Here is a 26,201-nt window from a genome sequence, read left to right as displayed (position 1 = left end):
CGATCTTAGATCGCCATCCCTAGTTCCCGTGGGATTTTCGGGATAAAAAGTATCCTATGTCCTTTCTCGGGTTTTAGACTATCTTTGTACAAAATTTCATTGCAATCGGTTCAGTGGTTTAGGCGTGAAGAAAAGACAACCAGACAGACAGACAGACAGGCAAACAGACAGACAGACAGAGTTACTTTCGGATTTATAATATTAAGTAAGGAAGTAAGGATAAGGATAGTCTTTCAGGAACAATGAGTTTATAATACATACAATTCAAGCTAATAAAATCGATAAAACACAAGACCGTGTGGGAGACAAAACCTCGCTATTTCAATTAAACTCATTAAGAATTCAATTAACCTCAAGATGTTTACGAAAACAATCTAAATTTACCTACGTTTAAATTTGAGGTGAACCGCCCCAAATAGTGTTTCACCCCGACCTACTCCCTTCATTACCATACATTTTCAATTTAGCGGGTATATAAACCTTCCCCTGGCTTCTAAGAAGACAGTTCGCTTCGACAGCAGTAGTCACAACATATTTTCTATATTCAATGATCTGATGTTTTCCAAAATGTCGTTTAATTTTGAGAAGTTTCTCTGTCTTTTTGTTTTAATCTCATACGTAATGGCGACAGCGACGAAAGATGATTTTAAAGTAAGTTATTTCTTTAATACCTTCCTCTATAAGCCCTTCTATATAAATATCGAAATTTATATCGATATTTTGACTAAGTTGCACTATTAAAAGGGTTGGAACGCAATCGAGGGGTTCTAGGTTCAAATCCAACTCACCTCTGATTTTTCAGTTATTAGCGTATAAAAATAGGAAACAACGAAGTGGGAGTGAGTTCCATTCTTAGCTTCGACCCGCGTGGCGGAGCGGTCACCATACCGGTCTGACGCGCAGAGTCCCGGGTTCGATCCCCGGCCAGACAGATATCTAAATTATGAATTTAGGTTTCTGTTTCTGTTGTGTTTGTGTATTTGTCTCTGTGTGTCCACGGCACCCACGATACAGGGAATCCTAGGGCTGTGAGTGTAGAAAGCGTTATTCTTGGGCGGTTCGCAATTAATATACTTTCGGTTTGTTTTATATGATCTTTTGTTATAGGATGACGGCTTAGACCGAGGAGCCCACAGTGACAGACAGGGGCTGTGGTTCGGCCCTCGGTTGGGCAAACGGTCTCTACCCCTCTCCAGCGATGATAACAGGTACTATCATATTTAAACTATTGCAGTATTAAGTCAGTGATAGCCTAGTGGTTAAGAAACCCCTCTTGATCGAGGGGTCCGAGGTTCAAATCCATCTGATTACATAAAGTTATTTGCGTGTTAGAGAAATTAATTATCACTTGCTAAACGGTGAAGGAAAACATCATGAGGAAACCTGCATACCTGAGAAAGTTTAAAAAAAAATAACAAAAAGTTTTCAAAGGTATGTGAAGTCTACCAATACGCACTTGTCCAGCGCGGTGGAGTATTGCCTAATCCTTCATTTCTTTTAATTCATAAACGGGTTGATGATGAACTTATATTTAAAAGTATACTGTACGCATGAATACACCTTGAAGTACTTTTTTTGGCGCAAATAAACTACATATTAAAGTTTAAGGGCGGTAGAACTTAGCAGTACCCGCGGCTTCGCCTTCTTTTTGTTCAATCATAATAAAATATACCCTATAGCACTCCTGAGTAGTGAAGCTTTCTGATTGTGAAAGAATTTTCATGATCGGTTCAGTATTTCCGAAGATTAGCCCTTACAAACAAAGTTACAAACTTTACCTATTTTTAATATTAGTATAGTGCGCGCCAAACTTCTAGCCCGCTCTGAACTTGTTAGCAGGTTTAGTTAGCATATACTCCGTAACGTAAGGGCACACTAACGCAGCTATGTACTCATGGGCGAGAGCGAGCAGCGGTCGGGTGCCGGGAGGAGTTCTACGCTGTCTTTGTCCTAATATACTTTTCCGAGGCGTTCCAGCTTACTCCTCAGGGGTAGCGGCGCATCTGTGGCCGATCTCAGGTAGGATATGTAATTATATCTGGGGTTGATTACAGATGTCCATGGGCGGCAGTAGCCACTTACCATCAGGTGGACTGCATGCTCGTCTGCTACTCCTATATTATAAAAATATATATATATATCTGCAATTTGCTATTGCGACGCGACTCGTTTCTATATTCGGAGTGGACTAGTAGTTTGGCGCGGACTATACCTATAGATATGCACCATAAAGCTTTAATAAACCCTTAACTTGATTTTAAGAGTATTTTGTTTCAGACAAACGTTTCTAAGCCTATTGGAAGCTGCGGATAATCTGAAGTATTACTACGATCAACTTCCGTATGAAATGCAAGCGGATGAGCCAACCAGAGGTAATTAGGTTCCGTAGTCAAAGGGTAAAAATTGGTTAAGTGTGAATCGAACTTGCACAGTGAGGGTTCTGTACCATAATTGTATTTTTTTTAATTTTTAGTATTTGTTATCACAGCCATTAAAGTAAAGGCATTATGAAAATTTGAAATATTTCCCTATTACGGTTTAATAGATAAAGCGAAAAACGTCGAAAAACATCGGTTTCTTGTATAGCGACCATCATTTATTTTTTATTTTTAGTATTTCTTGTTATTACGACATCCTTTATACATACTTTGTAAACATTACAAGTGTCTATCTATCACGGTTCAGGAGAGTTTTACTCTTTGGGTACGGAACCCTAAAAATAAATGAAAATTTGGTGGTACGGGACCATCCGCGTGCGAGTTCGCCTCGTATAAAAAATAGAAAAGTATTCGTATTTTTTTATATACCTAACGATAAGGCAGACCGGCTACCTGATGGAAAGCAGTCACCGTCGCCTATGGACATTTGCAACACCAGAGTCGCCAATGCATCGCCGGCTTTGAAGGAGAGCTCTTTAATTTTTGCACCCCTCATAAAGAGCCCCATGTCATAGCGCTCAGGCCCTATGTTATTAGTATTAGTAGGAGTTTTTGATGACTTCTTTATTTTATAAGTATCGCTAGCTGACCCGGCTAACGTGTTGCAATATAAATAAAAAAAATGTTAAGGGTGAACAACCCTTATCACTTAGGGGTATGAAAAATAGATACTAGCCGATTTTCAGACCTACTGAATATGCATTCAAAATTTGGTGAAAATCGGTAAAGCCCTTTCAGAGGAGTACGGTAACTAACATTGTGACACGAGAATTTTATAAATAAGATTTTATAATTATTTATAATTTTATTTACTTCTCGTTTATTTTTTATTATTTATAATTAAGATATAAAAATAAATACATAAATCTATTAAGGTAAAAAAAACAGAAAAGAATTCGTTACGTAACTTATCAACAAATTGTGATCTACACATGAATGAGTGTGTCTGTAACACCATGTTTTTAGTGTCAAAGAAGGTGATCTTCACGCCAAAACTCGGCAGAGCGTCTGACATCAGTCCTGAGAAGCGAACATATGACAATGTGGAGTTCACACCACGACTTGGACGACGAAGGATCCCTGATGTGCTTCCTGTGACCACTGAAGATGAAATGTAAGTTTTGTCACCTTTTGTATCCGGCGGTATCACCGCCACACCTATTTCTGTTATAACAGCAATGTTACGCTGTGTTCTGGTTTCAAGAGTGGGATACGGCAGACATAGTGCCTGATCTCAGGGAGGACTCTTATGTTATCTGGGATTGATGGATATCTGCATATCCACTGGCAGTAATCACGTGCTGTCTGGTGGACTGCATGCTCGTCTGCTACTCCTATAAAAATAAAATTGTAAGGTGGTAGAACTCGTTGTGATTGGAATCCGGAGGCACCACCGCCACACTTATATTTGTTATAACAGCAGTGTTATACTGCTGTGTTCTGGTTTGAAGGGTGTGGTAAGGGATATACTTTTCCGAGGCATTCCAGATTAGTTCTCAGTGATAGTAACGCTTCCGTGGCTGATCTCAGAACTCTCATCTTATCTGGCGTTGATTACAGATGTCCACTGGCAGTAGCCACGTACCATCAGGTGGACTGCATGCTCGTCTCCTACTCCTATATTATAAAAAAACCCAGACCCAGAAACAAAAACCTAAATTCATCATTTATATATCTGTTGGCAGGGGGTCGAACCCGGGTTTCGCTAGCTGACCCGGCAAACTTTGTACCGCCTCAAAAATCTATTTATCAAATATAATTCATATAAAATATAGCCTATGTTATTCGTGGATAATGTAGCTTTCGAATGGTGAAAGAACTTTTAAAATCGGTCCAGTAGTTTTTGAGCCTATTCATTACAACCAAACAAACATAAAAAGCTTTCCTCTTTATAATATGAGTGTAGATAATAAACTTTTTAAAACCTTTATTTTAGTTACAGGGCAGATCCCATCATGGTGAACCCGATGAGTAATTTATTTTCACCACGGCTCGGCCGCACCATCCAGTTTTCACCGCGATTGGGACGAGGACTTAACTATGGTAAGTGACCATATGGTACATCAATCTAACTACCACTTGATAGTAAGCTTGAAGGTGGTAGAACCCTTTGTGGTTCGACTCCAGCACCACCGCCACACCTATTTCTGTCTTATAACAGCAGTGTTAAGCGCTGCTGTGTTCCGTTTTGAAGGGTGTGGTAAGGGAGACATACTTTTCCGAGGCGTTCCAGCTTAGTCCTCAGGGGTAGCGGCGCATCTGTGGCCGACCTTAGGTAGGAATATCTAATCCTATCTGGGGTTGATTACAGATGTCCATGATCGGCAGTAGCCACTTACCATCAGGTGGACTGCATGCTCGTCTGCTACTCTTATATTATAAAAAAACTAACATTGTGACACGAGAATTTTATATATATAATTTTCCTTCCGCAGATATGTATCCAGAGAAAATTCGACTGACAAGAAGCACAAATAACACGAAGAATTAATTGATCTGACAAATTAAAGGATAATGTATACGACTGAACGTTTTGGACAAAGTATTTTATAAAAATAAGTATTATTATATAATAATGAATAATAAATGATCTCATCTTGATAAAATTGTTTTTCTATTAAATTATTTTATTAATTTAAGAAATACAGTCCGCGCCAAACTGTTAGTCCGCTCTGAAGTTGTTGCAAACAGGTGTCATACAATTTGCTATGGCGTGATTCATTTCTATATTCAGAGCGGACTATTTTTACGTGGAATATACCTATAATACGATTTATCTTCAAAATGGATTAAAATTATAATTTGTCTTCAAAACAATTCCATTATTTAATTTAGGAAATATCTATAATATTATTAGTTATCTTCAAAATGGATTAACATTATATTTATCTTCATAATAATTATAATAAAAGTAGCAATACTTTTTTAAATAATTTCATTTTACAATATAATTAAAGTTTAAAGACGATATTTTTGTGTATGATAATTAAATGAATTAATAAGTTAGTATAATTTATCTTCAATGGAATTTTAAGGACAAATAATAATTTAGAAAATAAATTGTTTACCTATTTCTGTTATAACAGCATTGTTAAGCGCTGCTGTGTTCTGGTTTGAAGTGTAGTAAGAGACATACTTATCCGAGTTCTAGCTCAGTCCTCAGGACTCTGTACCTGTAACTAACCTCAGAAAGGACTCCCATCTCATCTAGGGTAGATTACCATGGGCGGCAGTAGCTTAGCAACTAGTGGACTGCATGCTGTTTTTCTACTCCAATTTTATAAAAAAAAAAAAACATTTTACAACAAAGATCCTTGAGCTCTAAGCCGAACTTACTCAGGTATATATTTTTTCATAATATAGTCCACCTGATGGTAAGTTGCTACTGCTATGGACATCTGCAATTAACCCTAGATAATATTATCCTACCTGAGATCAGCGTACATACTTTTCCAAGGCGTTCCAGCTTAGCGCTCAGGGGTAGTGGCGCATCTGTGGCCTACCTTCGGTACGAATTTATAATCCTATCTGGAGTCGATTACAGATGTCCATGGGCGGCAGTAGCCACTTACCATCATGCTCGTCTGCTACTTCATATTATATAAAAAAAAAGCTACAGATGCGCCGCTACCCCTGAACACTAAGCTGGAATACCGCGTAAAAATATCTCCCTTACCCTTCAAACATAATAAATATGTATATGATATATATATCTATAACAAAATTACATCATATAGATATATATATCATATATATATTTAATAAATATCTTATTATTTTAAATTATATTATATTAAACCGATATCCAGTAACGTAAGTAGTTAGTTGTTAGTTAGTAATGCACATTGTTAAAGTTTGATGTACTTATCTATATTTAAGATCATGTAAAACATATTTTAAGGTTTAGTATTTAATCATAGTCAAACATGTAATCTTGTTGATAAGTCTTAATAAATAAATAAATAAATAAATAAATAAATAAATAAATAAATAAATAAATAAACCAGAACACAGCAGCGCTACACTGCTGTTATAACAGAAATAGGTGTGTATAAATATGAACTAGTCGAGACAACCACAATCTAGTAGCATTTACGCTCCAATATCGAGTAGTAAAACGAGCAATAAATTTACCAGTTTTTTAAATTAAATTTTTATTGCTAAAAACTGCAATGGCTTTATCGAGTTGGCTACGAATTTGTGAGTTATTTCAGTTACTATTAAATAGGCTTTAGCGTATAAGAAATTAATTATCACTTGCTTGAACGGTGAAGGAAAACATCGCGAGGAAACCTGGATTACTGGGAGATGTGTAAAATGTTCTAAAGGTTCAAATCCCAGGCGTGTCCAAGTTATTTGCGTGTTAGAGAAATTTGTTATCACTTGAAAAAAAAACATCGTGAAAAAGAAATGCATGGCGAAAATATCGTGAGGAAACCTGCATACCTGAGAAATCTTAAAAGGAAACAAAAAAAAAAAGGTTTTCAAAGGTATGTGAAGTCTACCAATACGCACTTGGCCAGCGCGGTGGACTATGGCTTAATCCTTCTCATTCCGAGAGGACGTTTACGAGTGTTCGTACTACTCCTATACTTATTATAGAAAAAGTAACGCTGTCACCGACCTCAGGTAGGATGCAATGCTACCTGGGGTTGATTATAGAAAGGTGGTAGAACTCTAGTGGTTCGACTCCGGCGACACCACCGGCACACCTATTTCTGTCTAATAACAGCAGTGTTAATTACAGTGGTCAATGGGCGGCAAATTCAAATTCAAATTCAAATCTCATTTATTCAAAATTGATTCATATATAATACTTTTTGAAAGTCAACAAACTACCACCGCATCGGAAGGTATTTCGCTATGGAGAAGAAGCGGCGCAAGAAAGCGTACTAGCCACTTATAATGAGGTGAACTGCATCCTCGTCTGCTACACTAATATTATAAAAAAGACTGCAACGTCTTACCATCAGGTCGACTGCATCATGTTAATTTGCTACTATTTCATAAGAAAAAAATCTTCTTACTCCTCATCATATCTAACACAATTATGTCCCTCTGCTAGGCCCGGGTCTCCTCTCATAGCGAAGGATTTAGGCCAAACCACTACTCTGACATCATCATCATCATCATCAGCATCCCATTACTGTCCCACTGCTGGGCACGGGTCTCCTCTCATAATGAGAAGGATTAGGCCATAATCCACCGCGCTGACCAAGTGCGTATTGGTAGACTTCACATACCTTTGAGATTTTTTTTATAAATCTCTCAGGTATGCAGGTTTCCTCACGATGTTTTCCTTCACCGTTTAGCAAATGATAATTAATTTCTAATACGCACATAACTTTGAAAAATCAGAGGTGCGTGCCTGGGATTTGAACCTCGGACCCCTCGATCGAGACGCCGAGTTTCTTAACCACTAGGCTATCACTGCCTACTCTGATGCCTACTGTGCCCACTCTGACCACTAGCAAATTAGTAGACTTCCACACCTTTGAGAGCTGTTTTACAGAAGTCTTAGGCAACTAGACTTCCTTACGATATTTTCACCGTAAATGCAAATAATTAATTTAATTTTAGGTTTCATTTTAACATTTGCTAAAGAATTCAACACCTACGTACTATTTGCTGCAAATGTGGACGATTTTCGTAATATCGCTAGAAAAATAGTCCCTGAAGCTCTAGCTGATAAATTAGCTAGATTAGCATCAGTTCCGGCTAAGCAAAAGTCACGTGTTGATATCACCGATTCTGATGAGTATGAAAGCGAGACAGACGATTTCGAAAATGAAGGAGACGCTGAGAGTGAAGCCAATCTGAAAAAGGTTAACTCTATGTACGTTAGAGACTGGAATACAAGGGTTAATTTTGAGGAATTAGTGGAAAGAGTTAAAGATCGACTTGCGAAGGAAATGAAAGAAGAAATACAGAAGCGCTTAATTCAGAAAGGTGAAAATGCAAATCCTTATAGTCAACCATTACCAAAAATTGCTAATATTAATACCGCAAATAAAGAAAAATTCGTTTATAACATAGATGGGATACAATCTGAAAATCGGATAAAATCTGAAAATGTAAATTACAATTCTAATAATAAATACAATGCTCACGAAAGATTTAGTAAAGTAACAAGAAATTACGAACCAATTACGAATTATTATGATGATAAGGAGTATGAGGTAGCAGAAAAAACATATCCGAATAAAAATATTAAATCTGAATATTTTGACTATCATGAAGGTAAGAAACAGAGTTACAATGATAGAGATTATGAAAAATATAAAAGTGTAACTCAAAAAGATATTTACAATACTAATGTTAAAATAAACGACAATATAAAAGACAAAGAATATGTAGAAAAACACATATACGAAAATTATGATGAAAACTTACAAAAAAAACAATACTATGGAATTGAAAATAGGCCGAAAGGAAACATAAATACGTATCAAAATGAAAAATATTACGTAAAAGATAACGAAAGATTCGTTGACAAAAAATATGAAGAAGAAAAACCAAAGAAAGAAATAAAAATTCACCATCATTTAAAACAAACGACTCCTGATGTTGTTAAATTTGATAATTATGGAGAACCGCTTTTCAAAGAATTTGATTTGATATCCACAACTAAAAATGATAGCTACGAAGATTACGCGGTACCAAATAAAGAAGAAAACATTTTCGAAAGTGAAGAAACAAACACTAAAGAGCTTAAAACAGAGTCGAGTAACATTTACTATAATACAAACAAAAACTCAAGGTTTAAGATAAAAAACAACGCTAATTTAGAAAAGGTTAGACCCTTCAAAAGCGAGTGGAAAGTTGATAGATATAATGGCAAAGCAGATGACACGAAAGAATCAGAAGAAATAAAAGCTAAAACTGAGTCTTTGTGGTTCGACGACCGCTTTAAGGACACTGAAATTGTTTCTGAAACGTCTAAGGGTAAAGGCACAATGATTCCCACACGAGAAACGTATAAAATGTCCTCACCGAATTACTACATAAGTTTGCCGACAGTAGCTGAGAGGTACGATTCAGATGAGCCCTTGCCAGAAAAGGACAGAGAGAGACAGATTATAAAACACTTTGTGAACCCGCCTGCTAGCATCAATAAGAAAGTTAGGTTACTCAAATAAACTTTTTAAAATTCTAGTCTTTTTAGATTGAAATAGAAATTAACAAACAGTTCATTTGATAAGGTTATTATCGTATGGACATCTGTAACCAACCCCAGTACATACCATGAGTTTTTACGTTTTGACAAATATGACTGTTTTGGTATATTTTGTTTACGTATTTGCCCATACAATTTCTAATCAGCGCCCCTAGCGGATTGTGTCAGAACTATAGTGTCAGTAACGTAACATTAAATGTCTAAATTGACAAAATGGCGCTTTATGTTTTGCCTCTATTTTTTGCGAACATGTGAGGTTGACAAAAAGACTTGAGCACTTATTGTTACATTTACTCAGTCTACTGAAGCAAACGGGAGGGAATAATGGATTGAGTAAACGTAACGTAAAATTGTGGGATGTTTTGAAAACTCATTGTAAGGGTACAGATAAGGTTATATTTCCAGGTCGAGGTCGGTTACAGATGCGCCGCTACCCCTGAGGACTAAGCTGGTATGCCTCGAAAAAGAAAAAGTAATAAAGGTCAACCATAGGTCGTTGTTAACCTTATGTAAAACGAGCTTTTGCCCGCGGCTTCGCTCGCGTTACGAAGTAATATTATTAACTATGAAGATTTATACAAACTTTCATCCCCTATTTTATCCCCTTGGGGGTTGAATTTATCAAAATCCTTTCTTAGCGGATGCCTACGTCATAACAAATGCATGCCAAATTTCAGCCCGATCCGTCCAGTGGTTTGGGCTGTGCGTTGATAGATCACTATGTCAGTCAGTCACCTTTGAGTTATATATATTTAGATTACGTAGAAACGTTTTGTATACATGTATCTTATTACCATGCCTTTCATCCAGAACACAGCAGAACTTACTACTAACATACGGTAGAAATGGGTATGATGCCTTCGGAGTATCAATAAGGAATCTACCATATAGAAAGTATTTCTTAAGTTTACGTAAAGACAGTATTTTCGAAATCACAGACGGACAGATTAATTTTATTAATTTACTAGCTGACCCGGCAAACGTTGTGTTGCCATATAAATAAAAAAATGTTAAGGGTGAACAACCCTTATCACTTAAGGGCATGAAAAATAGATAGTAGCCGATTCTCAGACCTACTAAATATGCATATAAAATTTGGTGAAAATAGGTAAAGCCGTTTCGGAGAATTTTATATATAAACCTATAACCATAAGCCATAAATCTGTCATAAAACTGTTTATTCTAGTTTTGATTTCACGTCGAATTTCAAAAACATGATGTTAGCTTTAGTGTTTCTTGTAAAATACTGTCTCGCAAATGATTTGGTGATACGAATCCCATTAAAAGTGAACGATTTTAATCCAATTAATCAATTTATTAAAACTGAAGTTGGTTTAAGACCATTGTCTTTGCAAAATATAATGAAATATACAGAAGTGCCACATAAGTTTAGTTTACGAAGTGAGAAAAGAATTCCTTTTGAAGTGTATCAAAATGGAGGTTTTTTGACGTTTGATGGCAGTTTTGATGGTTTTTCTGGACGAAGAAGAGTTTACGCATAAATTGTGAATGGATCAGTGTCATATGCTCCGAAGAATATCTACCTTAATGCTCCGTTTTGGAGCGAAACTCGTGTTGGTGGTGGTATGTATGGTGGTGTATATTTTGAATATTTTGCATCTGCACGCATTCTTTGTGGGTGGTGCATACTGCATGGTTTAGAATATATACCATCATACATATTTGTAGCGGATTGTTGCGAAGTAGTTTTAATCTTAACGTAATAAATATAAAGTGTGTTTGTACTTTTTTTTTTTATAATATGAGAGTAGGAGACGAGCATGCAGTCCACCTGATGGTAAGTGTCTACTGCCGCCCATGGACATCTGTAATCAACCCCAGATAGGATTAGATACTCCTACCTGAGGTCGGCCACAGATGCGCCGCTACCCCTGAGGACTAAGCTGGAACGCCTCGGAAAAGTCTCCCTTACCACACCCTTCAAACCAGAACACAGCAGCTTAACACTGATGTTATAACAGAAATAGGGGTAGCGGTGGTGCCGCCGGAGTCGAACCACAAAGGGTTCTACCACCTTCAAAACTATACATAAATTGAAATCTAAATATTTGTAATAAACAAAAAATATGTATTTTGAAAAGATCAGTGTTACAGTGGAAAGAATTGTACGAGTAGAATAAGATCTTTATGGCAGTCTCACTATAACTTACTTAATAAATAATTAAATTCATTTAAAAAGCTTAACATTTATATTGTTGTACAATTATGTATACTTATTATGTAATCAAAGTGAATGAAATGTGTACAACGTGTTTCTTGTGGATTTAATCCTAAATTTAGTAATTTTAGACAGTAAAATTAATAACGATGTTTATACGTCTATTTATTTAGTTTTATTGGTATTAAATAATTGATTATGTGCAATTTTACGAGTATAGTTTAGCCATAGATTAGTAAAGATTACTCTCTCCTAACAAGAAAATGTCCCCAGTTTTGACAATTGAAATTGTCACTGTCATCTATTTTCGTGTTTGAAAAATATAAAAAAATGTAGTTTTTAGATCATTTACGAATGAAACGATATTTCTCCGCACTTTTTCTTCGATTTTGTGTTTTTGCACCACTTAACTGCGCATGTCGGCATTCTGGGTTCCTTCAATTAGAAGGCGGTGAGATATCTATACGCATCTATGAGTTTAGCGTTACCTACTAATACAGAAAGAGCGATTACAAATAATAACAAAATAAAAATTAAGAATGTTTTGTTTAAAGATGTTTGTCTATCTACATTCATAATCTTCATCAGATTCACAAACTGTAGTTGGTCTCGTTTTCTTCGGGTATTTTGTAATTTTGTGTGATTTTGTCGAACCTGAAATCAAAATAAATACTACAAATTAATTATGTGTTACGGCGCGCGCAACCCCGACCCACGCAGAAAATACACTTTGATTATCCTCATCATCAACCCATTACTGTCCCACTGCTGGACACGGGTCTCCTCTCAGAATGAGAAGAATTAGGCCATAGTCCACCGCGCTGGCCAAGTGCGTATTGGTAGACTTCACATACCTTTTGAATTTTTTTTTTATAAATCTCTCAGGTATGCAGGTTTTCTCACGATGTTTTCCTTCACCGTTTAAGCAAGTGATAATTAATTTCTAATAAGCACATAAGCACATAATTTTTGAAAATCAGAGATGATTTGAACCTCGGACCCCTCGATCGAGGCCAAGTTTCTTAACTAGACTATCACTGCTCATATCTATTCTTAAACGCGTCAAAGAATATATTGTACCTGTACTGTCAGTAATTCTGATGCAAGGTGGTCTATATATCCGTGCCTGGTTCAACAAATTTGTTATATTTGATATATCTAAACGCCATTCTGCAAACTGCTCCCGAATACCACGTTTTAAGTTTCTGAAGGTGTGATGATTATCTGAAATGTAAAACGTTATAGTCCGCGCCAAACTGTTAGTCCGGTCTGAAGTTGTTGCGAGCAGGTGTCGTCATACAATTTGCTATGGCGACGCGATTCATTTCTATATTCAGAGCCGACTAGCAGTTTTACGCGGACTATACCAGCGACTTTATGTTACTTTACCTTAGTAAAAAGCCGTGTGGCTGGCCCTAGATACGTAGATATCCCTGAGGATTGATGGAACGCCTCGGAAAAGTATGTCTCCCTTACCACGCCCATCAAACCAGAACGCAGCAGCGCTTAACACTGCTGTTAGAATAGAAATAGATGTAGCGGTCGTGCCGCCGGAGTTAAACCACAAGGTTTGAAATGGTAACACATCACACATCACGTTTAGTTGCTGCATCGAGCGCGGGAAATATAGCGACCAACGCTAAAATGTGTGCGTAGAATTGCCCTTGCATTTAGCTTCTAGCAGTGTGTGGGTTTCAGGAGGGAGGGATTTCAGAATCAAAAGACCCGCGTGGCGGAGCCGTCACCATGCCGGTCTGACGCGCAGTGTCCCGGGTTTAATCCCCGGCCATATAAATTTCTATGATGAATGTAGATTGCTGTTTCTGGGTCTGGGTGTTTGTTTATTGGTCTCTAGGTGTGTACATGGCACCCGCGATACAGGGAATCCCAGTGGGGCTGTGAGTGTAGAAAGCGTTTTTTTTTAAAGGAGTACAGGACGCCCCCCCGACCAGGTGGACTGATGATCTGAAGCGGATGGTAACAGCTGGATTCAGACGGCTCAAGAGCGGTCGGAGTGGCGCGGATTAGGAGGCCTATGTCCAGCAATGGACTTCCAGAGGCTGATAGATGGTGCATTTTAGGACTCAGTGGCAGAAAGACGAAGTAATTTTTTTAATGATTTGGCTAGGTAAGTAGTTGAACGTATCGATCCAATTTGCCTTACTGTGCTTATCATACAGGAAACTACAGTAAAACGGCTATTTACTAAAACGGCTAGGCTATTAATTAAACGGCTATTAAACAACATGGCTGCAACAGACATAACATGGACAAGCTTTCTGAATTTGACTTACTGCGCTTAGCATACAGGAAACTACAGAAAAAACACTACTTAGTAAAACAGCTAGGTTATTAATTCTTCTGCTCGATCGGGAGCTCGAACCGATCGGCCAACGGCCCCGGGAAGGACGGCGGTATTTGTGGTCGCATACCGTCGTACGCACCAGACGGTGCGGCGAGCGTTAGGCTCACCTGGGCGAAGCCCGACGGTGCAACGCACTAAGAGGACTCCGGTTGCGTTCCTTTGCGTCCGGTGGAGTTCTCTACGCAGCGCCGAGGACGGCCACCGGAGGGGTTTTAGTGCGGTAAGAGTCCCACATAACCCTGTGTCGCTCCCACGGCATCGGGTACCTTTTGAAGGTTTCCCCCTCGTGAACAAAAAAAGGCTATTAATTGAACGGCTACTAGACGCCTTGGTTCCAACATACATACCATGGACGAGCATTCTGAATAACAGATTCAACGCAGGAACATCCCATTGAAATAAACGTAATTGCAAATTACTTATTTGATATAACACGGAGTATATATCTTCTTTTGTGTACGATGTTGTATTTACATTTAGCAGTTGTATGAGTCTGTGAATACAAAATATAGTTTTTGTTACAAAAAAATATATAAATAGTTTAAAAAACTAAAAAACACGCTTGATAAAATGATAAAATCAACTAAAAAGTGGACTGTGGACTCGACGTGTCAAAAGTTAAATGTCACTCATTGTCAATAATATCAAAATAATTTGATAATAATTATCACGACTGTATTTGTATTTAACATGTTATTAGTATTTAAACTTTAAAATAGGCTTGGAAACCTTATGGAATTTATATCACTAAAAAGTATTTCAAAATTATTTTATACTTTTTAGTTGATTTTATCATAAAAGCGTGGTTATATTTTTTAAAACTATATTTCTTTTATTATTTTTTTTAGTATTTGTTGTTATAGCGACCACCAATATGCATCCTCTTTGAAAAAATCAAGTGTCGGTTTATGCGATAAAGCCCTGTGACACGAACAGACAGCGGAGGGTTTCGTTTTACCCTGTGAGTACGGAATTCTAATAAAAAATCATTCTAGAAGAGCACATTATAGATATGTTTCAGAATATTTGCGTTATAGAGAAATAAAATTGTTATTTTCAAAACTAAAAAAAATCAAGCTATATCAGTTATTAAAACTAAAAAGCAATAATTGTTGCAATGTAGTAACTTTGCGATGAACTTTCCCTAAGGCGCTCGAACAATCTCGCCTCAAAAATCGTTAATCCTGAGGATGTTGATAAGGACAATAGTACAGAATTATTAAAATCATGTATTGTTATCGGTTTTTGATAATTCTTCAAAAGTTTGAATTAAACTGAACGTTCAAAGTGTAGAAATCGGGTTCAAAGATTACGTTACGTAGTTACATACATACATACAACCCAAGCTAATAAAAGCGTGTTAATAATAATGGTAGCAGTAGCAGACGAGCATGCCACCTGATGGCAAGTGACTAGTATGAGTCTGTAAAAATAAAAAAACAAGTTTTTAATTATAATATGAGTAGTAAACGAGTATATACTGGTGGTAAGTGGCTACTGCCGCCCATGGCCATTTGTAATCAACCCCATATAGGATTAGTTATTCCTACCTGAGGTCGACCACAGATGCGCCGCTACCCCTGAGGACTAAGCTGGAATGCCTCGGAAAAGTCTGTCTCCCTTACCACACCCTTCAAACCGGAACACAGCAGCGCACAACACTGCTGTTTGTAGGCAGAAATGTGTGTGGCGGTGGTGCCGCCGGAGTCGAACCACAATGGGTTCTACCACCTTCAAGTCTACCGAACAACACTTAAAAAGCGTTGGAACGTTATCATTATTGGAAACATTCATGCCCAGCAGTAGGATAGTGATGAAAACTAACCGAATAACAACAGGACTATTCGAACTCAAATGTTTTGGTTTAGTAAAATCTTTCTTATCTCCATTCAAATATGGCGTAATCATATCTTGACAGTGCGCCCATTGGAGCTCGGTATTCATCATATCTTTTGAAAAACGCCTGTAAAATATCTCTACAGGTTTTCGTAAAATCGAAACGCCATCAGACATATTTCTTGGCATAATTTCTTTTTTTGTAGTTCGGCTGAATGGCGTTGATGTCTCAACCTCTTTTGTAATGGCGGGAGTTTTGACAGTTGACGTTGTCACTGTCATTTTTCTTTTTATTTTCTTACTGACGTACATGATTGGTGTTATGGGTGCGTTTGGGTTTTCGTAACTGTCTTCAAATAAGGAAACGTCTTCTTTGAGGAAAGGTTTTCGAAGAAATTTATCTTGTTTAGATCTGATTTCGTGTTTTAGTCGTTTTTTTAGAAGCGCCACCCTTTTTTTCACGTTTAGCGTTGTACTCGTTGATAGCTCGGTGACACAACACACTAAACACAAAACAAATATTTGTTAAGATTATGGAACACAGAAATTTACGATTACTTCTTGAAAATTGATTTTACAAGCGACACTATCCGATGGTGGAAAATACAAATCCCATCCATCCCATCCAATCCCATACAATCCCCGAAATCCCACGGGAACTAGGGATGGCCATCTGAGATCGATTAATCGGAGAATCGATCTTATTATTATGATGATATAAAAATGAATGTTTGTCTATATATCCTTTATAGAATCGTAAGCTATGCATTTGATCAAGCGATGATCTTTAGCAAGTTGTTGTCCAAGAGCCCAGGTTTCTGAGTTGGTAAGACCAATTTTCGACAGATGGCGCCACTGTCATTCCAATGAAGGTACAAATTTTCTGTTTATGTATGTCACATTATTTTTTTAAACGCGGGCGAAGCCGCGGGCACCACTAGTTTTTATCATAATCTACCCCGTAACTTCTTTCAGCTTTTTTAGCTATTTCTGATAGTTTCAAATTTTGCCATGAAGACCCACTTGAAAAAAATTTACCTACGGACTTGATATAGGTATGTTGGTACGAGATTGAGGGGGCCGAGGTTCAAATCCCTTACGCACCTCTGATTTTTCAGAATTATGTGCGTATTAGAAATTAATAATCACTTGCTTAAACGGTGAAGGAAAACATCGTGAGGAAACCTGCATACCTGAGAAATTAAAAAAAAAAGTTTTCACAGATATGTGAAGTCTACCAATACGCACTTGTCCAGCGCGGTGGACTATGGCCTAATCCTTCTCACTCAGAGAGGAGACCCGTGCCCAGCAGTGAGATAGAGATTGATGATGATGCTCCAACCTCAACAAATCTTTTATCAATTAGCGGTAATAAAAATGTAATTATTTTACGTACCAATAATTATTAAGAAAGGAAGCCATCTTGTATCCAAATACATGTTATAAAGCAACCAAATAAAAACAAAATAATTAGAATTAGAAATTAGATCAGACTTAACACGTTTATTTCTGGGTTAATATTGTAAGTAACTGATGTTATAGTGTTAGGTTACCGTACATTTTACTAAAATTAGGACAAAGTTTTAACTTTACAACTCAATTTTTTTACCACGCTTTTATTAGCTTAACCTGTATGTATGTATGTAACGGAATCCTTGAACTCAATTTTTACCCACTTTGAACGGTACGATTAATTTACATTTTTAAAAAATTATCAAGAAACGATGACAATGCACAATTTTAATAATGTTATCCCATTCTCCTCATCAGGATCGTCAGGAATCAGAATTAACGATTATCCTTGTGCGATTTTAGCGTGGTTTTTAGTTTTAAAACTATTATTTATAATATAGGAGTAGCAGACGATCATGCAAGCTGCATGCATTGCTGATGGTAAGAGGCTACTGCCGCCCATGGGCATCTGTATTCAACTTTAGATATTCCTACCTGTCGGCCACAGATGCGCCGCTACTCCTGAGGACTAAGCTGGAACAACTCGGTCTCCCTTACCACACTTCAAACTAGAACACAGCAGCATTTAATACTGCTGTTATAACAGAAATAGGTGTGACGGTGGTGCCGCCGGAGTCGAACCACAGAGGGTTATGATTTGGTGATAAAGACCTACAAAACTGCTTCTATATGTTAAATAAAAATATTATTTTGCAAGATTTAATTTTCCTGTTGATTATGATTATGAATAAATTACCTGAGTGAGTCTTTAAAAATGTTCTTAAGAGTATGTGAAGTCTACCAATACGCACTTGTCCAGCGAGGTGGACTATGGCCTAATCCTCATTCTGAGAGGAGACCCGTGTCCAGTGGGATAGTTATGGGTTGACGACTGTTAAGTTACCATTCGCGTAAAAACCTCTTGTGATATCATGCCAGCAGTGACCACAGGTTTTTAGTTTCCAAAATTCTAACCACTGAACCATCTGTGATTTCCCGCTACTCGTCACGAGATGGCGCCACACGTATACTGAATCACGCTATCGAAGTTTTCTCAACATCTCGCATATATACAAGCTCTGAACTGAAACTGTCGAAGCACGGTGTCTGGATATGATCACCTAGCCCGGCGACCTAAATAATATTTAGAGTTAGGACTATTCCGAAAATAGTTAGCAGAATGGTTACCCTATTTTGTTTCATTGTAAAATTATTATAACTTGATTAAATTCATGGCATGAAACACTGTGTTTATAAACGAACACAAATTGAAAGGTGGTAAAACTATGGTTCGATCGGGATGTACCACCGTCACACCTATTTCTAGCGTAAAGCAGCTCTGTGTGACTAACTTACACATGAGGCGACTTTAGTCCTCAGAGCTATCTGTCATCGTCTTCAGGTAGAACCTGTTCAGTATGGAGCTGCTTACTGTCCATAGCAGTGACCTTATATGTTGGAATATAGCAAAAATCCAAGCCTCTCATGATTTATAATATTCAAGTAGGTTATACATGATTGACCCTGTAGTTCCGGGACTAGAATAGGGCTACGGTATCCCCTGCCTGTCGTAAGAGGCGACTAAAAGGGGGCTTCCGGGGTTGCGGGCGGCAAGACTGGGAGCTCGAACCGTCCAGCAAGCGACCCCGGGAAGGACGGCGGTATGTGTGGTCGCATACCGACGTAAACACTATATGGTGTGGGAGGAGCGAAAACTGCTCCCCCAGGGTAGAGCCCGTTGGGCATCGCGCTTGGAGGGCTCCGGTTGTGTTCCGTTAGAGATCCCGGAGTTCTCCAACAAGCGTTGAGGACGGCCACCGGGTGATTCAGAATACTCGTGGCGCCATCTGTTGACGAGTAGCGGGAGGTCGCCACAGTTTATTAAGTATGTATACTATACAGGATAGTATACATACTTAATAAACTAACTTATTTGCCAAACTATTACTTTGACATACTAAACCGTATGTCATAGTCATAACATCGAATAATTAGTGGATTAACCAACAAATTCTTCAATGGTATGAGTTATGTCTGTTTCTAAAGAATTATACATAAATCATTTGTTATGTATAATCCTTAAGGATTAGTATGCCAATGTATGGAAAAATACGTATTTTCTTCAAAATTTTCCTTTTCCTTTGATTTGTCACATAACATTACTTCCTAGAATTTGATCCTTATAAGCGACACTATCAGATAGTGGAATAATATAGAGGTGTCATTTTTTTCAAAATGAACTAGTTCGATTCCCGGCTAAGGAAAAAAATATTTAAAAAAACTAATGATGCAGTTTTAGTTTTTATCAAAATCGGCCTCGTAACTCCTTTCAGCATTTTTCGCTAATCCTTATAGTTTCCGATTTGGCCCTGAAGGCCCGTTTTAAAAATTCACCCTGTATAATGATTAGTGAACAGTAGGTAGAAATAATACAATTGTTTTATGTCACATTATTCTTATTAATCACAAGTAATACGCGCAGATTCTCATGCTTACTTCTTCATATTCTAAAATGGAAAATAAATCAAAATTAAGTCATTACTCGTATTCAAAGTTTAAACCAAAATATTTAACAGTGAAAATGCATAAAAATAAATGCTCCGCCATATTGGAGCGTCCGCCATATTGGAATTAGAATGACGTCACTGTACTAATCATTGTCATCCAAACCATATGTTTTTTTTTGTAATATAGGAGTAGCAGACGAGCATGCAGTCCACCTGATGGTAAGTGGCTACTGCCGCCCATGGACATCTGTAATCAACCTCAGATAGGATTAGATATTACTACCCGAGGTCGGCCACAGATGCGCCGCTACCCCTGAGGACGAAGCTGGAACGCCTCGGAAAAGTATGTCTCCCTTACCACACCCTTCAAAACGGAACACAGCAGCGCCTAACACTGCTCTTATTAGGCAGAAATAGGTGTGGCGGTGGTGCCGCCGGAGTCGAACCACAAAGGGTTCTACCACCTTCAAACTATAACTAATGTGTATGCTAAATTTCAGCTCAATCTTTTGGAGGGTCAAACATAATATAATAATAATATAAGTTAAATAAATGCTTGTTAATAAAAAAAATAACATAAGGAGTGGTAGTCTAGTACTCGAAACTGTGGTTGGTAAGGGAAAACACTTTTAAGAGGCATTCCAGCTTAGTCCTCAGGGGTAGCGGCGCATCTGTGCCCGACCTCAGGTAGGAATATCTAATCCTATCTGGGGTTGATTACACATGTCCATGGGCGGCTGTCACTTGTCATCAGACTACTACTCCTGAGGACTAAGTTGGAACGCCTCAGAAAGATATGTCTCCCTTACCACACTTCAAACCAGAACACAGCAGCTTAACACTGCTGTTATAACAGAAAAAGGTGTGACGGTGGTGCCATCGAACCACCTTCATAAATAAAAGCCATACCTTGGAACGTCTCAGCCCTACAATTAGCAGCGTCCAAAGAACATTTATTCCTGAACACCACCACATGGTTGTCCTGGAGGCTGATGGCGCAAACTGGTTTCATCTCGTCCTGGCAGACCGTGGGGCATCCTGTCCGGAGGTACATCACGTACATAGTGCAGAACTTTGTCTCGATCAGATCGTAGGCTGAAAAAGTGAGTGGTAATGGTTAGTAGTGGGTGGTAGTGGCCAGTGTAGTGGTTAGTAATGGGACGTATTGATCAGTGTAGTGCTTAATAATGGGTAGTAGTGGCCAGTATAGTGGGTGGTAGTGGCCAGTATAGTGGGTGGTAGTGGCCAGTATAGTGGGTAGTAGTGGCCAGTATAGTGGGTAGTAGTGGCCAGTATAGTGGGTGGTAGTGGCCAGTATAGTAGGTAGTAGTGGCCAGTATAGTGGGTGGTAGTGGCCAGTATAGTGGGTGGTAGTGGCCAGTATAGTGGGTGGTAGTGGCCAGTATAGTGGGTGGTCGCGGCCAGTATAGTGGGTAGTAGTGGCCAGTATCGTTATTGAGGGTAGCTAATGCATATTGTCTTAGATTGTGGTGGGTGTAATGGGCGGTATTGGCCAGTATAGCCGGCACAATGGTCGTGACTTTAATGTTATAAGTAGTAGTTTTTGATACAGTGGGGAGTAGTTGCCAGTTGTAGCTGTAGTATCTTTATACTGGTCAATGGTTGCTGACGTTGTGGCTGAAGACAGGTTGTTTTTTCTCAATATAGGAGTAGCAGACGAGTATGCAGTCCACCTGATGGTAAGTGGCTAGTGCCGCCCAATGACATCTGTAATCAACCCCAGATAGGATTAGATATTCCTACCTAAGGTCGGCCACAGATGCTCCGCTACCCCTGAGGACTAAGCTGGAACGCCTCGGAAAAGTCTGTCTCCCTTACCACACCCTTCAAACCGGAACACAGCAGCGCCTAACACTGCTATTATTAGGTAGAAATAGGTGTGGCGGTGGTGCCGCCGGAGTCGAACCACAAAGGGTTCTACCAGACGGTGAATGGCTACGGCCGCGCATGGACTGTATTCAACCCCAAATAAGATTACAGTGGGGAGTAGTTGCCAGTTGTAGCTGTAGTATCTTTATACTGGTCAATGGTTGCTGACGTTGTAGCTGAAAACAGGCGATTGTGTTTTTTTCTCAATATAAGAGTAGCAGACGAGCATGCATTCCACCTGATGGTAAATGGCTACGGCCGCGCATGGACTGTAACCCCAGATAAGATTACCCTCCTACCTTAGGTCGACCACAGATGCGCCGCTACCCTAGAGGACTAAGTTGGAACGCCCCATAAACGAAGCCCCTTACCACACCCTTCAAAACAACACAGCAGCACTACACTGTTGTTAAGCAGACATAGGTGTAGCGGTGGTGCCGCCAAACCACATAGGGTACTTAAGCACCATGATTCCTTACACAAAGTTCCTCTGTAGGTCGCGCACTGGTTGTTCAGGATGAGGTGGCATACGCTCTGGAACCACTTGAACCTCATCTGCCTCCTGTTCAGCCCACACGCGATCCGGTGGTAGTCGTTGCAGTGGTAGGGATCGCAGTAGTCCATCCAGGCTGGGTTGAAGGGCTTCTTGAACCTATTTACCCAGGATAGGTTCATCATGGGCTTCCAAATTTCATCTGGGGATAGTTTAGGTTAGGTTAGGTTGGTTTTGTACATTATAGAAGTAACAAATCATCATCATCATCAATCCATCACTGTCCCACTGCTGGGCACGGGTCTCCTCTCAGAATGAGGAGGTTTAGGCCATAGTCCACCGTGCTGGCCAAGTGCGTATTGGTAGACTTCAAATACCTTTGAGATTTTTTTTAATAAATCTCTCAGGTTTTCTCACGATGTTTTCCTTCAACGTTTAGGCAAGTGATAGTTAATATGTAATACGCACATAATGTTGAAAAATCTGAGGTGCTTAGGATTTGAACCTCGGACACCTCGATCGAGAGACCGAGTTTCTTAACCACTAGGCTATCACTGCTAAGTAACAAATGCAGGGTATTTAATAGTGACCTCGTATTTCCGGGATCAGAATAGGGCTACGGTGTCCCTACCTATCGTAAGAGGCGACTGAATGGGGGCTTCTGGGGTCGCGGGTGGCAAGTGTGGGAACTCATACCGCCCGGTCAGCGACCTCGGGAAGGACGGCGGTGTATGTGGTTGCGTACCGTCGTACGCACCAGACGGTGTGGTGAGTATCGTGCTCTCCCGATCGGAGCCCGACGGTGCAACATGTTCAGAGGACCCCGGTTGCAATCCTTTGCAGATCTCGGAGTTCTCTTCGTAGCGCTGTAGACGGCTACGGTTAGTGCGGTTAGAAACCCAAATAACCTCGTGTCGCTCCCACGGCACTGGGTACCTTTTGAAGGTTTCCTCCTCGTCAACAAAAATGGCTATTTGATAGTAAGTGGCCCTTATACAATTTACAAATAAGTATTTGTTCTGTTGATAATTTGACCCCTTTAGGGGTAAAGTAAGGGTTAGTATTTAATATAATAGCCGTAAACATAGGCGTGGGTGTTACCTTGTTTTACGAGTATACATATACATTACCTTTAAATCGATCTCTAATAAAATTTGGATTGTCATAGACTGATGAAATGCTGAAACATAAACAATTAACTCATATTTAAACACACTAAAATAAGCACCACATTAAAACTTCATAAATGTAGGTGTAGAACCCTTTGTGGTGTGACTCCGGTGTACCACCCCTACACCTACTGCTGCCTAACAACAGCAGTGTTAAGCGCTGCTGTGTTCTGGTTAGAAGGGTGTGGTAAGGGAGACACACTTTTCCGACGCATTTCAGCTTAGTCGTCAGGAACAGCGACGTATCTGTTTTCGACTTTAGGTAGGAATCTAATCTTATCTAGGGTTGATTACAGATGGCCATGGGCGGCAGTAGGCACTCACCATCAGGAGGATCACATGCTTGTCTGTTACTCTTATTCAAATAAAAGGCTAAAGGCAATTTTGTAGATCATTAGCTACTGCACCATTGCTGGGCACAGGTCTCCTCTCAAAAGTGAGTGGGTGGGCTGAAGTGGCAATGGCCACATAGTTCTTAGGACAGATAACCGATGTCCCTATAGTCCCGGGACTAGAATAGGCCTACGGTGTCCCCTGCCTGTCGTAAGAGGCGACTAAAAGGGGGCTTCCGGGGTTGCGGGCGGCAAGATTGGGAGGTCGAGCCGTCTAGCAAGCAACTCCGGAAAGGACGGCGGTATGTGTGGTCGCATACTGTCGTAAACACCAGACGGTGTGGTGAGTCCTGAAGCTCACCTAGGGGGAGCCCGAAGGGGCAACGTGTTCAGAGGACTCCGGTTGCGTTCCGTAGGAGATCCCGGAGTCCTCTTGGCAACGCTGAGGACGGCCACCGGGGGGGTTTTAGTGCGGTAAGAATCCCACATAACCCCGTGGCGCTCCTACGACACTGGGTACCTTTTGAAGGTTTCCTCCTCGTAAACAAAAGAAACAAAAAACGACAGATAACCGATGATAGGAGTACAGGACGACCTGACCAGGTGGACTGATGACCTGAAGCGGTCGGCTTATAACTGCTGGATCCAGGTGGCTAAGACTGGTTGGAATGGTGCAGGTTAGGGGAGGTCTATGTCCAGCAGGGGACTCGTAAAGGCTGATGGCTGGATGGGCTTAAGGCCATTGCTGTATAAACACAGCAGTGATAGTCTAGTGGTTAAGAAACTCGGCCTCTCGATTAAGGGGTCCGAGGTTCAAATCCCAGGCACGCACCTCTGACTTTCAAAAAATTATGTGCCTATTAGAAATTAATGATCACTTGCTTAAACGGTGAAGGGAAACATCGTGAGGAAACCTGCATACCTGAGAGGTTTATAAAAAAAAATCGCAAAGGTATGTGAAGTCTACCAATACGCACTTGTCCAGCGCGGTGGACTATGGCCTAATCCTTATTCTGAGAGGCGACCCGTTCCCAGCAGTGGGACAGTAACGGGTTGATGATGATGATGTACAAACACATACAACATACTCACATTGATTCATTAAACGGCTTCGGCAATCTTGAATCAGCATCTAATAAATTAATAATTATTACAAAACTAAATTCAAATCTCATTTGATCATTGAAATAAATATTGGTTTAGTACATACTTCTGAAGTCGGTGCTCATATTGGACACGCTGTTTACGCCGTTATCTAACGAAATATATTGAGCGCCGACTTCTGAACTATGTACTAAACTAACATTTATTTCAATTATTTTTTACTTTGTAGTGACATAGAAGTCGGTTGTATTTTTTGTTCAATTTTTTGAACGTTTACAAACTACCACAGCGACGGACGGTGACTCGCTATGAAGAAGTGGCGATAGAAACTCCATACGTGTGCAAATATAAAGTGTATTCTTCAATATATAAGTTCTTCAACTTATCCTATCTAATATAATAAATGTCAATGTGGGTTTTTTGCTACACTTTTTGAGAAGATTACAATAATAATGATGTAAAGATTGATTTAAAAAAAAAAACTTTTTTAATATACCTACATATACAGGGTGAATTTTTAAAATGGTTTCTAAGGGCCAAATCCGAAACTATAAGGATTGGAGAAAAAATCTAAAAGGAGTTACGAACCCGGTTTTGAAAGAAACAAAAGTGCATCGTTAATTTTTTTAAAATCAATTTCCCTAGCCGGGAATCGAACGTGTTCATTTTGAAAAAAAAAACACACCCTGTATTATTCCATAATCAGATAGTGTTGCTTCTAAGGATCAAATTCTGGAAAGTAATGGTGTATGGCAAACTAAAGAAAAAGGCTAAGGGAAAGGTTATATATCTAATGATGATAAAATACTTACAAATAATCAAACAGGGTAGTATTATCAGACTTTGATAAATCATTTCGTTAGTCAATCTTTCAATAGAGCACATACAGTTATCACGAGTAATTACATTTTGCAATCAAAACATATTAAGCAAGTAATTATGACTTGTAACTTTATGACTAATTAAGCGATAACCCTGTGCATGTAGTATGTAATGAGTGGTGCAAAATGAACTTAATAATAACTGTCATCAACCCATGTTATTTTAGGCACGGGTCTCCTCTCAGAGTGAGAAGGATTAGGCCATAGTCCACCGCGCTGGACCAGTGCGTATTGGTAGACTTCACATACCTTTGAGAACTTTTCGAAAAGATCTCTCGGGTGCGTAGGATTCCTCACGATGTCGTCTTCCATCGCTAAAGCAAGTTATAATTATTTATAATACACATAACTTTGAAAAAAAAATTAGAGGTGTTAGTC

General features: G+C 39.1%; 2 protein-coding genes across 2 annotated transcripts; one reads left to right on the top strand and one right to left on the bottom strand.

Annotated features, from left to right (window-relative positions):
• Window positions 1-621: 621 nt before the first annotated feature.
• On the top strand, window positions 622-9,577 carry PBAN (pheromone biosynthesis activating neuropeptide). The gene is made up of 8 exons (XM_073090514.1): window positions 622-651; window positions 1,108-1,208; window positions 2,278-2,372; window positions 3,405-3,552; window positions 4,375-4,481; window positions 4,874-4,927; window positions 8,007-8,678; window positions 8,781-9,577. The coding sequence occupies exons 1-8, from the start codon at window positions 622-624 to the stop codon at window positions 9,575-9,577; spliced, it is 2,004 nt and encodes a 667-aa protein (XP_072946615.1).
• Window positions 9,578-12,356: 2,779 nt separating this feature from the next.
• Window positions 12,357-22,468, bottom strand: LOC140755577 (uncharacterized). Its single transcript, XM_073090862.1, has 6 exons — window positions 22,324-22,468; window positions 20,864-21,049; window positions 15,985-16,498; window positions 14,507-14,652; window positions 12,875-13,018; window positions 12,357-12,448 (listed from the first exon to the last, which is right to left on the bottom strand). The coding sequence occupies exons 1-6, from the start codon at window positions 22,466-22,468 to the stop codon at window positions 12,357-12,359; spliced, it is 1,227 nt and encodes a 408-aa protein (XP_072946963.1).
• Window positions 22,469-26,201: the final 3,733 nt, after the last annotated feature.

This window comes from Epargyreus clarus, unplaced genomic scaffold, assembly GCF_041222505.1.
Source record: "Epargyreus clarus isolate Ecla_fem2 unplaced genomic scaffold, WU_Ecla_fem_2.2 ptg000033l, whole genome shotgun sequence".
Taxonomy (NCBI): Eukaryota; Metazoa; Arthropoda; class Insecta; order Lepidoptera; family Hesperiidae; genus Epargyreus; species Epargyreus clarus.
Note: the sequence above shows the minus strand (reverse complement) of the source record. Positions and strands in the feature narration are given on the sequence as shown.

Bases quoted from the DNA above. Each gene is read 5' to 3' on its own strand.
- LOC140755577 (XM_073090862.1), bottom strand. From the start codon at position 22,468: ATGGACTACTGCGATCCCTACCACTGCAACGACTACCACCGGATCGCG. The intron at 16,499-20,863 runs GTATGGCTTTTA...TTTTGTGTTTAG, and splicing joins TAGGGCTGAGACGTTCCAAG to TGTGTTGTGTCACCGAGCTA. The intron at 14,653-15,984 runs GTTAGTTTTCAT...TTGTATTCACAG, and splicing joins AATAGTCCTGTTGTTATTCG to ACTCATACAACTGCTAAATG.
- PBAN (XM_073090514.1), top strand. From the start codon at position 622: ATGGCGACAGCGACGAAAGATGATTTTAAA. The intron at 1,209-2,277 runs GTACTATCATAT...ATTTTGTTTCAG, and splicing joins CTCTCCAGCGATGATAACAG to ACAAACGTTTCTAAGCCTAT. The intron at 4,482-4,873 runs GTAAGTGACCAT...TTCCTTCCGCAG, and splicing joins GGGACGAGGACTTAACTATG to ATATGTATCCAGAGAAAATT.